General features: G+C 32.1%; 2 protein-coding genes and 1 pseudogene across 4 annotated transcripts; 2 read left to right on the forward strand and 1 right to left on the reverse strand.

Annotated features, from left to right (window-relative positions):
- Nucleotides 1–3,678: 3,678 nt before the first annotated feature.
- SKIP5 (SKP1/ASK-interacting protein 5) lies at nucleotides 3,679–7,550 on the reverse strand. 2 transcript variants are annotated; one of them, XM_028048681.2, is made up of 6 exons: nucleotides 7,294–7,550; nucleotides 6,240–6,384; nucleotides 6,078–6,156; nucleotides 4,893–4,951; nucleotides 4,097–4,250; nucleotides 3,679–4,018 (listed from the first exon to the last, which is right to left on the reverse strand). In XM_028048681.2, the coding sequence occupies exons 1-6, from the start codon at nucleotides 7,508–7,510 to the stop codon at nucleotides 3,869–3,871; spliced, it is 804 nt and encodes a 267-aa protein (XP_027904482.1). In that variant the 5' UTR covers nucleotides 7,511–7,550; the 3' UTR covers nucleotides 3,679–3,868. The 2 variants fall into 2 exon arrangements, with proteins under 2 accessions (XP_027904482.1, XP_027904474.1); XM_028048673.2 differs by having other exon boundaries at nucleotides 3,679–4,250.
- Nucleotides 7,551–13,710: 6,160 nt separating this feature from the next.
- LOC114164174 (DNA-directed RNA polymerase V subunit 5C-like) lies at nucleotides 13,711–16,834 on the forward strand. 2 transcript variants are annotated; one of them, XM_028048746.2, is made up of 5 exons: nucleotides 13,711–14,037; nucleotides 14,105–14,281; nucleotides 14,871–14,984; nucleotides 15,366–15,517; nucleotides 16,415–16,834. In XM_028048746.2, the coding sequence occupies exons 1-4, from the start codon at nucleotides 13,813–13,815 to the stop codon at nucleotides 15,489–15,491; spliced, it is 642 nt and encodes a 213-aa protein (XP_027904547.1). In that variant the 5' UTR covers nucleotides 13,711–13,812; the 3' UTR covers nucleotides 15,492–15,517; nucleotides 16,415–16,834. The 2 variants fall into 2 exon arrangements, with proteins under 2 accessions (XP_027904547.1, XP_027904540.1); XM_028048739.2 differs by lacking the exon at nucleotides 16,415–16,834 and having other exon boundaries at nucleotides 15,366–15,666.
- On the forward strand, nucleotides 16,765–18,983 carry LOC146888629 (uncharacterized; annotated as a pseudogene).
- The last annotated feature ends 109 nt before the right edge of the window (nucleotides 18,984–19,092 follow it).

Below are 19,092 nucleotides of genomic sequence, written 5' to 3' on the forward strand. Positions count from 1 at the left end.
TTATTATTTATTTAATTTATATTGTTTAACATTTTAGTTGATATTGTGCTTAATAAATGTAACATCCCATTTAATTAATAAATATAATTAAAATAAAGCGTCACACAAATAAAATATAACAGCGCAGTCTCGGAGTTTAAACCTAACTCTTTACAATTATCCAAGACACACCACGATGCCAAAACTAAACTAATACAAAGTTCAATAGAAACAAAATAGGAAATTAAGAATTAAGCTGGTACATGGGCCATAACCCAAAAAAGAAACCAAAAGTAGAAGATCTAGATGACTAAGCAACGGAACCATCACCTCTTTGATGACCAAGGGTGTTCCTCACATCTGCTCACATCAACAAGTTGATGATCATCGCAAAAGAGAGAACCACACATACAAAACACACAACAAACAACAGAAGGGTAAACTAGAGCCAAAAGTGATTTTATCATGAAGTCAGGCATACTTTCACAGTCAACAACACATACATCATCCAAGCATGTTATGAACATTCCATCAATACACTACGACTCGACTCATCCGGATACATATAATCTGGTCGGATTCAGCGGATGCTTGCACTTGTGGTGGATACCTCTGCTCACCTCCGAGCTGCTCACCCCCGAGCTATGTGTTACAAGTGTTACAATGAATCAATTCTCCCACGCACAAGGTTAGCCCTTAATGAGTTTCGGGCCTCCTGCTACTCTCACCACAAGAGTCAGTCTGCTCTAGGTGAGACTAACTGATTCTTTAGAGTGTCAGGATGCAATCCTTACCTTGAATCCTTACCAAATTATATAGATGGGGCACCACCATGGGCACCCACTAACAAGAGCCATGGAATTACGTTCCGACCACTGAAGCACGACCCTGAAGTCTCACCTAGAGACTCCAAGGAATTACGCACTGACACATACCAAATATATTCATACAACCAAGTAACAATAATCATCCATTCGAACCTCGTGTCAACATTTGTAACCACATCCCATTTGTATTCCATGTTGAACCATGCCATCTCATTCACCAATTTCGTGAGTATAGAGTCTCGTCTCATACTAATACCATTGTCATTTCAATAACATCCATCTCATTCACTTTACATGCTAAGGTCACACCAATATTATCAATTCAATTCATACCACATATATTCCATGCCATTTCTCATACCTCATACTTAAAACACATCAATCAATCAACCAAAATATTTATAGCACCTAAGTGGAGAAAACAGCGCGGCCCACAACACATCTCGCTCAAGCCAAAAGCCCTCGCTTAGGTGAGAGGAGTTCCCTCGCTTAAGCGACAGGCCCTCGCTTAGGCCAGATCGCGACAGAGGCCCTGGGAGGTTTTCGCGCACTCGCTTAGGCGAGCCCTCCCTCGCTTAAGCAAGCCCACTCCTCGCCCAAAGGTGAGGTCCCTCGCTTAGGCTGCACTGCAGCGAGACACCTTGAGCTCCCACGCATTCTCGCTTAGACGAGTGTCTCTCGCCTGAGCGAGATAGTGCCTCGCTCAAACTAAGACCCTCCGCCTGAGCGAGAGCTCGAGCGCGAGCTAGGGTTTGTCCTCTACAAGTCTCGCCTAGGCGAGATAGGGTCGCTTGGGCGAGAATAACAGGTCTCGCCATTGTTCATCCTGCAAAAGGTATGATTTTAATACCCAAACAATAGTATCAACCCGCACATGCATCCACAGTAGCATACAAGCTCAGTAATCACAGAACAAAGGCAGATCAAACATCAATCACATCAAATAGAAAGGTTTCTAGCTTCCCTTACCTGGAAATAAGCTAGTAGACTATCCTGACGCAACCTCGACACTGAACGTAAGAGCGCAGCAGCTCTAGGAACAAAATAAGTAGCTGGAAAGGAAACAAAGAGACAGAGTAGAACGGTTTATTGAGATGAGCCTCAAGGGAACACCAAAATAAAGCTAGAGGAAGACTACTACGAGCTCAGAAGTAACTTACATGGAGTGTAAGTGTCGGAGTTCGCTTGGAGAGAGTTGACGGCTAACCCTAGCAGAGCTCTGAACGGAAGAAAGGCAACATTTAGGATCTGTTTGCAAGAGTGAGGCTGAAAGGGAAACCCTAGCAGCTTTAGGACCTTAGCACCCTATGGACAGCCCTTAGGCCCAACAGATTAAGGTCAACCCTTAAACATTAGGGCAGGGAAATAAAATTGGGCCTTACAATAAATATTTGCAAATTATTATTAAATAAAATTTTATCTGTTAAACTAATTTTGTCTTAAAACTGGTGAAATAATACCATGTTGTTTTGGTAATACTTGTTACTTGAAAAAAATTGGCTTGAAATCAGTAATAAATATTTGTACTTTTATACAGCTACATGTACTGTGAGCAAATGAATAAGTCAATCTTCAAAACATTATCTATCCTCATTTTCTAATAATATAAATAAATTTAACTAATATTTTATTATATTTAATATAAAACTTTTGTACGTGATTAATGTTTGGTATAAATAATAACTGTTCATTACTTAAACTTCAACTACGGCCAATTGATAAATACCACATCTATTAATTCCAAATTGTCTCACATGATTTAAACATCCAAAACATTCTATAATATATATACTGAGTTGCATATGACTTGATTCGAACTAAAAGCAACTAATTCAAACTACAAATTCAATTTAATAGTTATATGTAACTCAAATCATAAGTTTATTTAATTTTGGTTTAATTAGTCGAAAGATACCACTTTTATTTAGATGTGTCAGTTTGATACCCGTTTTTAAAAAGGTATCAATTGAGTCCCAACTTTTGAAAAAAAAATGTCTCAATTAGGTCATTTTCAACAAAAAATTATTAATACGGTTAACGATATTGATATTTAAAATAACTTACAAAATTAAGTATTGATATTTATATTAAATTTTAGTGGTAAAAGTCATGAATTAAGTTAACGGTTTTAATAATTTTTGTCTCAAAGGGACCAGATTAAGACACTTTTTCAAAAAATGGAACTAGATTGACACATTTTTAAAAACGAGTATTAAAACGAAAGTAGTTATCATCCGAGTAATTAAACATTTAATTTTAATGTAAAGCGATCTCTCTTTCAATCCCCAACAATCAATCATTTCAATACATCCAAGTCAAATTAAATTACTAGATGTAAACTATTAGCTACCTTTAATTGAAGGTAATTCTTTGTGCAAGAAAAAATAACTTAAGTTAAAAAGCTTCGAAATAGGTTGACAAATCCTCAAAAGCTTCAATCTGAATATATATCATATCTCTTTATTCATATTACTAATGCATTTGCCTTGTGTTAATTAAGAAAAAGAGAGTATACAACTTGTCAATCCAAACAATATAAGAGATAAAATCAAGCTTATTTAACAGTGTCAGATCATTCCAACCTTTGTACATACAACATCTGAATCATATTCATTGTTTTCCTTAATATATAACAATGTTTTAAAACCATACTCTGATATTTCTAATCATATATATACATTTGAGTTTAACATATTTAATATTCTTAATTTGAACCATATTAAGCAATGATTTTCAATTTTAGTACTGTTTTAAAAAAATTATTACACTGGCATTTATTTTATTATGTGAGTTATATATATACAGAGATAAACCTCTAAATATATCATATCCTAATTCGTCCATCACATATTAAATCTCATGAAAGAGTAACTTGCCTTATAAATTATTGCATTAAATGTAGAAAACTCATTATGAAGAACATGGTAAACTGAATGTTTGTTCTTACAAGACATCCTAATAGTAAATCACAAGAACCAAAAGAGCACAAGTCAAAGAATGAAAATACCATAATCACTACTAAAGTTACAGACAAGTGTAGGTAACCAGAACAAATAATGATATCAGAGAGGCTTGTCATGGTCAATTTGATCACACATCTGCTCTACATCAAACCAGAAAAGAAGTGAAGTTCGAGCATAAATCACTCTCACACGTTGCAAAGCCAAATCCCCACTTGTTAGAACAGCTTTGGCACCCCCTTCAATTCGGGTCTGTGAAACAAAGACACCATCACTGTTACTCTTTGTTTGTGAAGGAAGCACCTCACTGCTACTACTGGCTGTACTCACAATGGGACATGAGAGATAATCCAGAGGATTAGATTCACATTGAAGTATGCATCCATCTATAGTTAACCTTCCCTTTCTATGTAGCAAGCAGCAACCAAGCTCAGCCCTCACAGTTAAGTTTGCTAATTTGCATGTAGATAGGAACTCTAGTGCACTGCTCAGACAAAACAAAAAACACATACCAAGTGTTGTTGAAGATTACATTATCTGCTGGTGGTACTTTTCAAGGGATAAAATTAATGTTGACCAAGATTGTAAACATTATAGTGCATGATGATATTGTGAAATTTGTACTTCAATCTTTAAGGGTGTTTGGACTCCAAACAAACAACTTTTGACTCAATGCATTGAAAAATGTAAAACCTCTGTTCAGTTCAATGTTTCAAATACACCCTAACTTTGCAAAATGGCATTGGCTGAAAGCACTTTATCCCTTAAAAATTTGCAAAATGTCAGTGGAAAATGTAATGATCATCAATGATGAAAGTAAAAGATATTTTGTAAAGCCAGGGACTTAAAAAGGAACGTTTGCTGAGGTCAAGGACTAACGAAACAAACACTTATAATCACCGTGGGACTATGAGAGCTTGTTTTGTTTCCATGAGTCCTTTCCAAGCTACTGGATAATGGTTGAGATGGCTACAGATATTATGAACTAACATTCATTGTAAGAGGATATAGAACTTTCTGTTTGGCCATGAATCTTATCCATTGAAAACCAGCAGCATAGAAGTGGTTCCTAGCTACTACCTCACAAGAACACACTACACAAAGTTTAAATGAAAGGAAAGCAAACCTGTCTGAGCCTCGAGAACAAACAAGTGTTGTGTCGTCTGGAAGTTCACCTGCACCAATCTGAACAAACAACATTGATTTGGGAAAACCAAAAATTTGGAGAGATTTTCTATCATTAATGTCTCCTTGAGAATTAGAATAACGAGAAGGTAGTACAACCAGTGACATGAAACCAATAGCACTCTGTTTGTTTAAGTCCTTTTAGTAATATTATTTCAATACAGTTCTGAAAAATCATTTTAGAAAACAATAACAAATGAAAACTCTTGTTTAGAAAACTTGTTTTAGCTCCCCATTTTCTCTCCACTGAGATTAAAAGCACGAGCATCATTTTCATGAAAAGAGCATCATCTTCATGAAAAGAGCACTGCCAAACATGTCATCAACCTCAACCACTTTTGGGCGATTGGATGCAGAAGAAAATAGTGCTTCTTAATATCCATTGTGATGGTAGACGCATCCGAGTCTGAGAAAATTCTTCTTGTTAGCAATAGAGTCTGAACATTCTTGCTGTGCTTCTGTTCTGCATTCTGATTCCATTTTTAATGTTCTTTTTGCCAATTTGGTCACTCAATCACTCCAATATGTGGTTTTACCCATACTCCAATGAAAACAACTCCTGATCTAGAGCCAATAATAAATCCAATCCACAACATAGAAATTTTTGAAATCTACTTATTTGCAGCATCACTAGTTGACCTAAACTAATTGGGACAACCTTATAGAGATCAGAAGGGATGTACAATCATTGTCTTATTTTTGTGAAACAAAAAACTAAGAGATTGGAATCCTCCTCATTACTCAGAAAAATAACAAAACAGCAAACAATAAAAGTGAAAATTGATGCAACAAACAATAAAGTTTCCCAATATCCATCCAAATATCTTGTTAAGTACCCAAGCACTTGGAGAACCCAACCTTAAAAGCAAACTATTAAGGAGGGAGAACCAAACACTTGGAGCATCGAATACGCTCGATGTGGGACTTAGGCATCCCAGAAACCCAAGTTCCTATCATATCTCAACCAGTGAAACCCCATTAAAAAAGCACCTTTGGTTAGCTTTGGATAGACTCTAAAAGTCAAATGCCTAATCTCAAGGATGGTTGTTAGCGGAAACTGGATGAGATTAAAAAATCTGACTAAAGGTAGAATAATCTACGCACGCACACAAATTGGATAACTCACTAAGCAAAGTGGTTTCCTTATTTGAATGTTTGCGACATGATGGCTTCCACCAGCTGCTATTAAAATGGTATCACCTGGTCTATAAAAAAGAAAGTGACAGTTAGAATCCATAGCCTGAAGAAAAATCTAAAATCATACACAAATAGCATTAATTTTACATGCCTTGAAGCAGCAACAGCAGTTTCAATGTTGGGGAAAACACCAGGTTCGGATGAGTCTTTCACTGATCTATCTACCCGAAGCCACAAGCGAGGATGACATGCCAAATACTTCCATCTGTGGCAAACGAGGGCGGTATTAAAGCGATCTGCAAACTCAATAGCAACGTTGTGATAGAGAATACTCTGCAGTATGTTATTAATTTCTTAATTTTTTCTCTTTTTCATAGAAGGAAAATTAATTGATGAGAAGATCCAAGTGTAAGGACCAAGAGAGTAAGGATATAGCATCATCTAAAACAAGCAGAAATAATAGAGAAAAGACAGCAGAGCAAGAGAAAAGGTAACGTTGCAGCAGGGCTTTCACCTTCAAAAATAATAATGTCATATCCTTAAGACATATATGGTCTGAACAAGAAAACCAAACAGAGAGAGAGATAGAGAGGATCAAAACACAATATTGAGCCAAAATAGATTTATCAGCAAGGAAACACTCTCCAACATGAATGCATTCAGCATCAAATAACAGATGCAGGTCCAATTTACTAGCTAGAAAAACAGCTCGATGACAGAGAACTATGGACAGATTACAATCATGCCAAAAAGGATGGCGATGGTAAGTGGTTAACTTCATTTCAGAGGCTTCACTAAACTTGCATAACATGAAACTATACATGAGCATGGTTGTATATTTATTTCACAATTATCCATCTTAAGGCTCCAAATTTTGACACCATAACCCAACACACAGTTGGTTGAGGTATCAAATTTTAAGCTTTTCATTCTCATAACACAACAAAACGAAAACAATAGAAAAAATGATAAACACCAATTAATCACAAACAGGGGGAGAAATGAAAAACAAAACCTAGTTCACGGTGCTAATTGCCAGCTCAAAAGCAGGTTAAGTACCATAAATCCCACCAAGGCACGTCAAAGTAGCAAAATTGAACAAAACAAAAACAAGGGTGTTGTTGAATTAGGCAAAAAGAATGAAATTTTAGACAAAAAAGATTAGAAGGTCAAAGGGGAAAAAAAGGAGATAGAAGGGGTTATACCTGGAATAGGGAGAAGGAAGCTGAAAATGTGCATAAGACATCCATCATCGAGATTGGTGATATGGGAAGAAGAAGAAGAAGAAGAGGACTTTGTCCTCTGCGACCTCTTCAAGTGTTGCTTCAGTGGTGGGTCATCCATCATTGCCCTCGTGTTCTTCTGTGAACCAACTCCATGTCCCTCCTCTTCCTTAGGTTCTGTTTGGCTTTTATTATGCATCCACCGAACCGGATATTTTAGTTTTTTTGTTTCACAAACATATGTTTATGTCACTCCATCTTAAAACGTATTTTTAATTATTAGATTTTTTCCTTCATAATTTTATTTATGTTTTAATGTTTTGTGTTATTAATAAGGGGAATGATAGGTTAACCAAGTTTTTTCTAATAAATTTTGAGAAACTACCGATCTAGGTAAAAAGGTATTATGTTATTAAAGTCGCATCAATAATATGTATATATTATATAATAAGATACACCGTTAAGGAATTTCAATGTTATCTTTGAATTGAAATTTTTTGTTTTTAATAAATAAAAATATTTTTTTTATTTAATAAAATAAGTAAGTGAATAATATATTTTTTTGGTTTCACAGTAATAAAATAATTTTTTTAAAATAATCATCACATAATATTTTTGACATTATATTTAAAAAATTATATATATATATATATATATATATATATATATATATTTTTTTTTTTTTTTCTGATAAACATATGTTTACGTTACTTCATATTAAAACATGTGTTTTAGTTATTGTGGTTACCTAAGGTAAAAATATTTTATTAAATTTTTTATTTCAAAATTTTATTTATGTTTTAATATTTTATTTTATTAATAAAGTCGTATCAATTATATTAATGTATATGATTATATAATATATAATTTTATATATAATTTTATATATATATATATATACATATATATATATATATATATATATATATATATAATAAGATAACCGTGTAGTAATGTCAATGTTATCTTTGGACCGAAATTTTTTATATTTTAATAAATAAAAAATAGTTTATCTATTTAATAAAATAAGTAACTGATTTTTTTTCCCAGTAACTCAATAATTTCTTTTTTATAAATAATTATCAAATAATTTTTTTTGACATTATTTAAAATATATATATATATATATATATATATATATATATACACTAGTATCTATGTGTATAATTTTTTAAATATATATAATATTATATAAATAAGTAATAATATTAAAATTTTATTAAGTTAATATATAAAATAAAATTATATTTATTAAAAATAAAGTGAAATATATAAGAAAATATAAAAAAATAATGATTGATAAATATAAAAAAAAGAGAAAAAACATGTTTTAATAAAAATTTGTCAAAATAAACGTCGATCTTTAAAAATTTAATAAATAATTATATTATAAAAGATGAAATTGAAATTTTGAAATGTAAATAAAAAAGAGAAAATATTTTTATATATTGTTATCGATATATTAATTTGTATTATTTTAAAATATTTTTTATATTACTTTTACATAATTACACATTTTTTAAATTATATTATTTTAATATAATAAAAATATAAATATATATATATAAGCTGGCATATATGTTTTCCCTAGTGATTATAAATATTTAATAAAATTATAAATAAAAAATTACTGACATGGCTTTTTAACACGACAAAAAAAAAGTTAAAAAAAATACACAAAGATCTTTTGATAAAAATATACAATATTCTTTTATTTCTTCGCATAGCTGAATGAAAATAAAACAGTTATAAACGCCTTAAATTAAAATAATCAATTATATAAATGTATATCAATAATTTTTTATTAATTACAATACGAAACAATCCATTATTATTTGTGTTTAATTAATTTGTTTCTTTATTTGTTCCCTTTCTACTAAACAAGGTGTGAGAATCGTGCCCTTCCCTTTTCACTTTTTCTTTTTTAATTTTTTTTCCTTTCCATTTCACTCTAATTTTTCTTTAATTTCATCTCTTCACACTTCATCTTTCTCATAATTAAATTGTAGCTCACAATAATTAAAGAATCAAGAAACTTTTTTCCTCGATCATTTTACTGTAAGTTCCTATTATTTAAAGATTTTATTATTATTTTTTTATATTTTTGTTATCAATTTTGACCGGATTAATTAAGAAAATTGATCATTTTAATTTGTTTTATCACATACTTAAAATTTGGTTATGATTGTATGCCTTCTCTAAATTTATAGATTTTGAATAATATTTAATTAGAATAAAGGATTGATTCTTTTTACAAATGTTATGAGCTAAATGAGTTCTAATTATATGTATTCAGTGGATTGTAAAGGAGGATGATCACATAAAGTCTTTTATATATAAGAATATTGTAATTCATTTTTCATTCATCAATCAATTTATAGATTAAAATTTGACTTTTTAATTCCAAGTCTTAAAGATAGGGATGATAACGAGGGTCGTTTTATTCTATTTTGTCCCGTTTTACATTTGATTTGTAAAAAATTAGTTGAATTGGTCTGTCTTACATAAAAAATGCATGCTAATTTTCTTACTTCACCAGTAAAACATTTGGCCTGCAGGTTTGCAAGTCAGCCTAAGACTTGCATAAAAAATTATTTATTTTGTAATTATTTATTTTGTAAAATATTAGGGCCCATGATTTTAATAATGTATTTTTATTAATTAAATTAGTAGAATAATAAATTCTTTAACTTTTTTTAGTAATATTTACAATTTTATAATTTCTAATTTTTAAGTACAAGTATGTTAAAAATAGAAATGACTTCAAATTAGACTGAAACAACTTAAGAAACATGAATGATAGAGTTACTTTTGGATGAACTATAGAAGAAACATGAATAAGCAAGTTGCTTAGAAGAAACACACATAAGGTATTGTGTTGATAGCGTTAAATTTTAGGAATCTAAGTTAATGTGAACTATGCGGGCCAAATGCAAACCAACCCCGTCATTGGTTCGCTCAGGCTGCAGGTTATGTGAGGTGGGCTTATGCGGGCCAACAAGCTAAAATACTTAGCCCACCCCTCATATTTTATTGCAGATTGATCCACATGGCATGCTTTGCATTGTCATCCCTACTTAAAGGCAGTTAATTATTGCAAGTAAAGACATAATGCTAGCCATTAATTCTTGGCCTTTCCACCCTAAAATTGTTAATATATTAAGTCTCACTTAAGTTTATCCAATAACATTAACTATCATTTAAATTTATTCAACAAAACTTCCTTGTAAACTTAAATGTTTCTTCTATCCTTTATAACATCTTAGGCAAATATTACTTAAATAAATAACTTATAATTTGAAATAAATTCAATTAATGATCAAGTTTCCAAAACTGTGGGAAATTCAAAACTTTATTAAACACCTCTAAATCCAAAAATCATAATTCAGTTTAACTATTACAAGTTCTGACATGTAAAACCATAATTAAAAGAAATACATGATAAAAGAAATATTATTCTCTAAATAAATCCCGAACGAGCTTCCACTCCGGATCTATGCCTCACCTGCAACATCATTTACTCCCGTGTGACAAACACAAGCAGAAATGGTGAACTCAATGAAAGTAAACCTACATAATAAAACATATCATAAACCTTCACCCAAAGCATTCTAACTTAACCACTTACCCCTTGTTAGAACCTTTCTCATTATGCATTAGGAAACATGGTCTCCTACCCTATCCATATGTCCATGGCCTTAAGGACATCACATGATTCCACGAACCTGTCACTCATAGTCCAACCTCTACGAACCTCTTGCTTATAGTCCAACACATGTGGAACCATCTCAAACCTCCCGCTCGTATTCTCACACAAGATTTCTACCATCATGAACCTCCTACTTGTGATCATCACACGTTCAATCTCCATTACGAACCACCCATTCGTAATATGATCTCAGCATATCCTATACCCAAGACCATCGCCACTAGTCGTGTGAAAATACTCAAGATAGACCTGGAACATCACTTGGCGCAACACCCGCGTTGCTAGACGAACTCGAGCTGCAGACCGCCTGACAGTTCACTCAGTGTCGCCAGGCGCAAAGCCCACTGGATTTGACCCAGACCACATTATCTGCAATGACTTTTGGTTGCATTTTGATCTGAACGAAGCTCAGTCGATGTTGGGATGAATTGCATGAACATCAGATGAAGGACGAACTGCACAAACCTCAAGGACAAACCTCACTAAACTGCACAAACCTCGAACAATTTGCTGCCGACAACCCTCAATTGGGTTGCTAGATGATTGCTACCATTGGACAAAGTTGCTCGACGAAGAATGTGAGACAACGTCCTTGTTTTGTCTCTTTTAGACATTTTAGTTCTTGAGTTGAATACGAGGTATAGGGCAATGTATGTGATTCAAGATTGCTCTTAGTGAACTTTTGTTATTTTATAATCATAATGTGATGCTTAGAACTCTAATTAAGATCCTGATTGGGTGTTTCTGTGATATTATGGATAAAAAGCTCTAAGCAACGGTATGAGTAAAAGGGATTTTCTTTGTTTTAGGTAAGGGAAGTCAATTTAATGTCTTTGTGCTTTGAATTATGTTTTGATTAGTTAATATGAGGGTAATTGAATCTAAATTGCTAGATTGTTGCTTAGACTTAGTAGATTTGGGATGAAGAATGTATGTGATGAAAAATATGTGATGTTGTCATATTTTGATGTGCAGATGCAAAAGTTTTAATTAAATTGTGAATTAGCATGGCTAGAAGTGTAATGGATCAAAATTGGTATGTTAATGTGTTGATTTAAGCATAAGATAGTATATTTGGGTAATTCGCACACTCAAAAAATGCACATATTTAGTGATCTAGTTATGCAAACTCATTGAGCGAGCTCTCCTTTTGTTGTGCGAGTGCCAAATTCGAGTTTGGAAAAGTTAGGGTAGGCTTGCTTGTTGGGCGAGCAAACTCTCGTTAAGCGACAATCAAATTCGAGTTTGATGGAGTCAGGGGATGAGGCCTCATTGGGCGAGTCTACTCTCGCTGGGTGAATAAATTTGTATTTTTGTTCCAACACTCAACTCGTTGGGTGAGACTTTTACTTAATGAGCGAGCATCTGGTCACGCTGAGCAAGTTTGCCAATACATGATTTTTGTGATTTTGAATGTGATGATAATTTGGAAAATTTGGTTTGATGGAAAAGATAACGAATTTATGAAAGTGAGAGTGGTTTAATGGAACGGTAAGATGAAGATTTTGTTTAATGGTTTGATTATTAAAATTTTGGGGATTTGACTTTTAAGGAAGAAGTGCAAATCCTTGCTACTTTAGTGTTATGCATTTACCAGTGATATGTGTTGGTCATAAACTATCCTATACTATTAGGCTTACAAACTCATTTAGAGTGTGGTATAAGTGGGGTGAGTTGAAGGAATTTTTTATGATGAGTTTGATTCAATTTTGTTAGGCTAAGGGGAGTCAAAGCTTTTGATACAATATACTTTTATAGGTACACGATTTCTTATGTCTAAGTCAATGCATAAAATAAAAAATCTAGAATTATATATTATGCTTGTGATCGATTTATTTAGAGATAAATGTATGTTTTATGCAGAAATCGATAAGGAATGCTTATTTCTTACATTTAGAATATTTTTAGGGTTGTTATGTACATTATATTACTCTTACAAAATCTTCATCTCTTTTTTGTACAAAATTTTTCAGTTAAAAATTTTAGTAATTTAAATTGATTTAAAATATATGTATTTCTAATTTCTTATTTATCTGATTTTAATATATATTTATCTGAATATTTATTTATATTTGATTTTTCTAAATATTTATATCCATTTATACATTTATATATAGTTTTCCTAAATATATTTTTCTTATTTATTTACATCTATTTCTAAACATTTCTTAAAATATATTTATTTTTTTAAAAAATAATTTATCTGATTAATTAAATATTGTATAATTAATTTCAATTTTTTTGAACAATTATTTTTAAATAATTAAAAGTTAAAGAAAATAAAACAAAAATCAGATAATAGTGTAGTTTTCCAAAAATCAAATTCTAACCAAATTTAGAATTATACTATATCAGTAAATATAAAATAGAGTACATGTTACTTACGAAAATAAAATTGAAAACCATGCTATAGTAAGATTAAAAATTCATGTTTGTGTATCGCCTTATTTATTTTCTATTGATAAAAACATTCTCTAGGTAGATGAAGAAAAAAAAAGAAGTAAAAGCAAATGTAACAAACTTTAGGAGCAAGAGAGAGAGGGTCACACACCAGTGGCATGTAACTGGTTGGTTCGTGCTTTTTCGTCTTCCCTCCCACATATATATATATATATATATATATATATATATATATATATATATATATATATATATATATATATATATATATATATATATATATACCTCACTGACTCGCTCACTCCATAACAGAAAAGTGTGAGAAACAGAAACGACAGATAATTTCATTTGCATTTGCATTTGCAACGCATCTGAATTTTGCAGCATCGACAATGGAATGCATAGCAAATTTGATAGACAAGGGGAGCGTTGAGAGCAGCCGGTACTTCCTGAGTCGTGGAACGGTGTTGGAGATGCTGGCAGACAGAGGCTACGACGTCGTTCAGCACGCCAACCTCGTCTCCTCGCTCAGCGACTTCCGTTCCCGCTTCGGCCAACAACCAAACCACGAAGCCCTCGGTTTCTGCGTTTCGCATCTCTCCAATCCTTCCAACACTGTACGCACGTTTCTCTCTTCTCTTATCTTTCCTTCTCTGTATTTTTCCTCATCGTTTTGGCCTGCAGGTTCAGGTTGCGTTTGCCGGAACCGATACTATAAAAATGACAACCGTCATGGAAATATGCAGCCGGATTGTCGACGGTGGAAGCTTGAAATCGCTCATAATCATTCTGCAGAGCAAAATCACTTCCTACGCACACAAAAAATTGATGAACTTGCCCTTCAAAGTTGAGATTATCAGGGTAGCTAATCCTTTTCATTCTACAAAAATCAGTTTAAATATTGATGCTATTTTGTGTATGGAAATTAAGTGGAGAATCTTTTGATATTGGATGGCTTTGAAACCGAACCGACTCATGCTTCACTCACTAAAGAAAACATAATTTAATTATTTATTATTTTAGTTTTTTAGTGTATGATATAAAGTAAGCTTAATTTTTTTAAAAAATTTTGTCTTGCTGATTTAAATGTTTATATTTGAGGAATACAGTTGCTGTAAATTTGACGAAACTGATCGTGTTAACTCATTTTTTATTCTGAACGTTTTGGTTACTGTTATCAAAATTTGACATGTTCCTCACATTAATTTATTTTTAGAAAACTTGAAACAAAATGAAAACAATAACAAAAATGGAAAAATATGACAGAAGGAGAGAAAAACAATTAAACCCATAAAATATATTAAAATAAGAGACGTCCCTCATTTCTGTTAAAAAAATGTGTTTATAGTTCAATGTATTTTTTTTTTTTCTTGAGAACGATAATTAATTTGATATGATAATCTTGTCCTAGTGTAGAATATATAAATTTTTTTATTTTTTTCGGCCTTAGATTGAAGATTTGCTGATTAACATTACAAAGCATGTCTTACGACCAAAGTATGAGATACTCACTGATGAGGAGAAGAAAGCACTGCTCACCAAGCATAGCTTGGAAGAGAAGCAGGTAAATATATGTTTCTAACTTGTTCTATTTATAAGAAAGTTATGAGAAAATTTTGCATTTGGAAACTACCTTTATAACAATATACATTATGAACTAGATATGTTTTAGCTGAAAAACAAATTAAAGCATCATATGATTCTTTGTTTTAGAATTATGTATTACATATGTTTGCACATTTTCTATTTGGGTGAATTATTATAACTGCTAAGATACTTTAACTAGTAATTTAACTATTTTGGGTTAGGTATTTATTATGTTAACTTATTACATGATTCAAGAGTTGAACAATAAACACTATGAAGTGTATTTTGGGATTTTATGCAAAATAGTTACTATTTTTGAATTGGTAGTGGCATAAATGAAAATGTTTTTTTTTTTCAGCTCCCTTGCATGTTAAGAAGTGATGTTATAGCTCGTTATTATGGGCTGGAGAAAGGACAAGTTGTCAAAATCACTCATAGTGGTCCAATGGTTGATTCTCACGCGACTTACCGTTGTGTTGCATAGTACATCTGTTGCATATGATGTTTAAGGTAACACAAAAGACTTCAATGTTATATCTCTTTAAAAACGGTAAGCAATGATGACAAAAAATTGACATAATTCAAACATGTTAATAAATTCTTCAAATATGGACCATTAGGAGTACCAACAACAATTTTAAAGTTGTATTTCATATAAACTCCAATTTTAAATAAGTTTTTATAATTTCATTTCTTTTACTCATTACATGTTCTCATATTTGAAAACATTTTCTTATACCATGTTTTAATGAATTAATATGAAATTTTTTATATGTAATTCTTTTAACATTAAGAAAGACTCCTCTAATTGCACAATTCAATCATTAGTATTATCTTTCAGAATATGTTATTGAACCCATCTTTTCATCCTCACCCATAACTTTCCTTTACTTCTAAAAAATCAATCTATTCTTTTATTCTTCATCAATGTATTTTTAAAAAGAAAAGTTTAATAATATAAAATAACTTATCATAATTTAATAAAAAATTGAGAGTTGTCATCACTATTTTTTTATGATAATAAAGCACAATTAAAAATCAGTTATGAAAAGACACATGATACATAACTTTTCCTTCATAAATATGCTGATGTATGCTACTATAAAGGTATGGGTTTTTAAAATGTGTTAGCATAATATTAGCGTAATATTATGATAAAATAATAGATGAAACATTATGAGATATTTTTAGCTTAATTATAGGAGATATTATTGTATTTTCTTCATAATTAAATATTGGACGACGATATATAAGTGGTTCATATATCACTAAATAATATATAGTAAAACCCAATATTTCTTTCTATATGTTGTATATTCTTTAACATGGTATACAAAGCATAATTTTAGTTTTTTTTTCAGAGCCCATGATAACTCCTTTTTGTTTCCCTTCCTTACTTCTCCGTAGGGTGCCCACTACCCACCTTTATTCTTTCAGTCTTCCAAGGCGTTAAAGAAACCTTTTGAGAGCGAGGTTCTCTCCATCTTTTTTCGAATCAGGGGTATTCTGCATAACCTATCTTGCTGGTCTTATTCCATTGTCGTTCACACTTGCGATCGTTGTGGGATTCTCCATCGATCGTAAAGAGTTTTCATGCCGGCACTATCACCATCCATCCATGGGTTACCGAACGCAACGCTAGTCACCATTGAAAACCCTTGTAGTTGTTGGCTACTCCGTGGTTTTGTATCTCTACAACTGCATTTTCGATTGTGTGTCATCACAATTTCACTTGTCAATTTCTATCATGGACAAATATGATGTTTCGAAGCCCATTACAAACTGTCTTGAATGGATCCAACTACAACCTTTGGGTTCAAGAAATGAAAAGTTTCCTTATAGGACGCAAACTATGGCGTATTATCACCGAAGATATCACTCAACCAATCACAACTCAAGATGAAATTGAAGCCAAATTTGCAAATTATCTTGAGGATTAGGATAATAAAAACAATCAAATCATCACTTGGTTCTGTAATACTTCTGTTCCAGCAATCCTTGTTCAATTTGCTAATTACAATTCTGCAAAATAAATTTGGGATTTTTTGGCTAATAGATATTGAACCATTAGACTTGCTCACTATTATCAGTTGTGGACTATACTTCTCATTCTGAAGCAAGAATCTAGTCAATTTGTCAATGATTTTCTTGCTCAAGTCTAATCACTTTGGAACCAAATATCTCGGGCCAAAATTAGTGAAGATCCTCTTCATCTCATTCAAGTCCTTATGGCTCTTCGCCCAGAATATGAAGTTGGTCGTGCCTTTCTACTACATCGGCACCCACTACCATCATTGGATGTTGCCACTCAAGAGATTATTTTTGAAGAAACTTGCCTCAATATGGATAAAAGACCCCAATTTGATATAACTCTTGCAACTACTCGATCCTCACAATAGAAATTTGGCACCCAAGTATGTAAGAATTGTAATCAAACTAGTCATGCCTTTTCTAATTGTCCTACTGTAGAATGCAAATATTGTCATAACCTTGGCCATATTCTTGAGCACTGTCCTACACAACCTCCAAGACCAAAGGGTGGATTCTCCAAATCTAAGACTGTCTCAAGGACTAGATCTTCCTCCATCACTATTGCTACCATTGAGGGTTCTAGTGCAATCATTATGAGTGATCTTGAGGCACTACTCAAACTGGTTAGCTCTTCCAATACCTCTACTGCGATGTCTGCTACCTTAGGTACTTCTTGGTTTTTTGACTCTGCTTGTTGTAATCATATGACTGCTACTATTAAATCCCTATCTTCTGGTACACCTATTTCTTCTCTACCATCAATTCACATGTCAAATGGCACTCAAATGCATATCACTCACACTAATCATGTGTCAATCTCCAACCTAAGTCTTCCTGACACTTACTATATTCCAAACTTAACCCTTAATCTTATCTCTATTGGTCAGTTGTGTGAAAATGGGCTAAATGTTATTTTCTCTTCCTCTGGTGTTCAGGTACAAGATCCACAAATGAGAAAAATTCTTGGGATGGGTCATAGGGTAGGGTGGCTATTTGAGCTATAATCTCTTCATCTTCCTTCCAAATATGTGTTTGCTACTACCATCACCTCTTCCACTCACCAATGGCATCTTCGGCTTGGACATGCCTTAGTTAGCAAAATTCAGCCTTTAATTTCTCGTGGATTGTTAGGATGTACAAAGTTTGAGTCATTTAATTGTTTGCATTGTAAACTTGCAAAACAACCAACACTTTCTTTTACTAATAATGATTCTATTTTCGAAAATCCTTTTAGTTTAATTCATTCTAACATTTGGGGTCCTTCCTTTATTCCTTCAATACATGGTTTTCGTTATTTTATCTTGTTTGTTGTTGTTGATGATTACTCTCGATTTACATGGATATATTTTCTAAAGCATTGATCTGAGTTATTCAAATTTATATTACATTTGCAAATATGATAAAAACTCAATTTTCTTGTCATTAAAACTCTTCGCATAGACAATGCAATGCAATATAGAAATTCCTCTTTACATCAATTTCTAAATCAACATGGCATTGTTGTTCAACACTCTTGTCCTCACACCTCTCAACAGAATGGTCGAGCAGAGCGTAAACGTCGTCATATTCTTGATTCTATCTGTGCTCTTTTGATCTCTGCCTCATGTCTAGAAAAATTCTAGGGAAAAATTGCTCTTAATGTTGTCTACAATATTAATAGACTTCCCACCTTGGTTCTTCAAAATCTCTCTCTTTTTGAAAGACTGTTTGGTAAGTCTCCTACTTATTCACTTATTCAGCCGTTTGGTTATGCTTGTTTTGTTCTTTTAAAAACATGCATTATCTTCTGGCTTATGGAATTTAAAAATAAATAAATAACAGGAGCTAATAATCCTATAATTTGTATATATTTTAAGAATTATATATTACTTTAATTTAGATAGATATATTTGGAGTAATATTGATATACTTTTTAAATATTATTTAATAGAAATTTTCGTTATAAAATGAGTATAAATTATCTAACTAAAAGTTATTGAAAGTGTAATAAATAAAAGAAGCTAGTCTTAAATCATTTGATCTATTTTTTATATGGCTTTTCTAAGTGTGTCTTC

Source organism: Vigna unguiculata, chromosome 1 (genome assembly GCF_037176805.1).
Source record: "Vigna unguiculata cultivar grain cowpea cultivar isolate G323 ecotype 2 chromosome 1, ASM3717680v1, whole genome shotgun sequence".
NCBI lineage: Eukaryota > Viridiplantae > Streptophyta > Magnoliopsida > Fabales > Fabaceae > Vigna > Vigna unguiculata.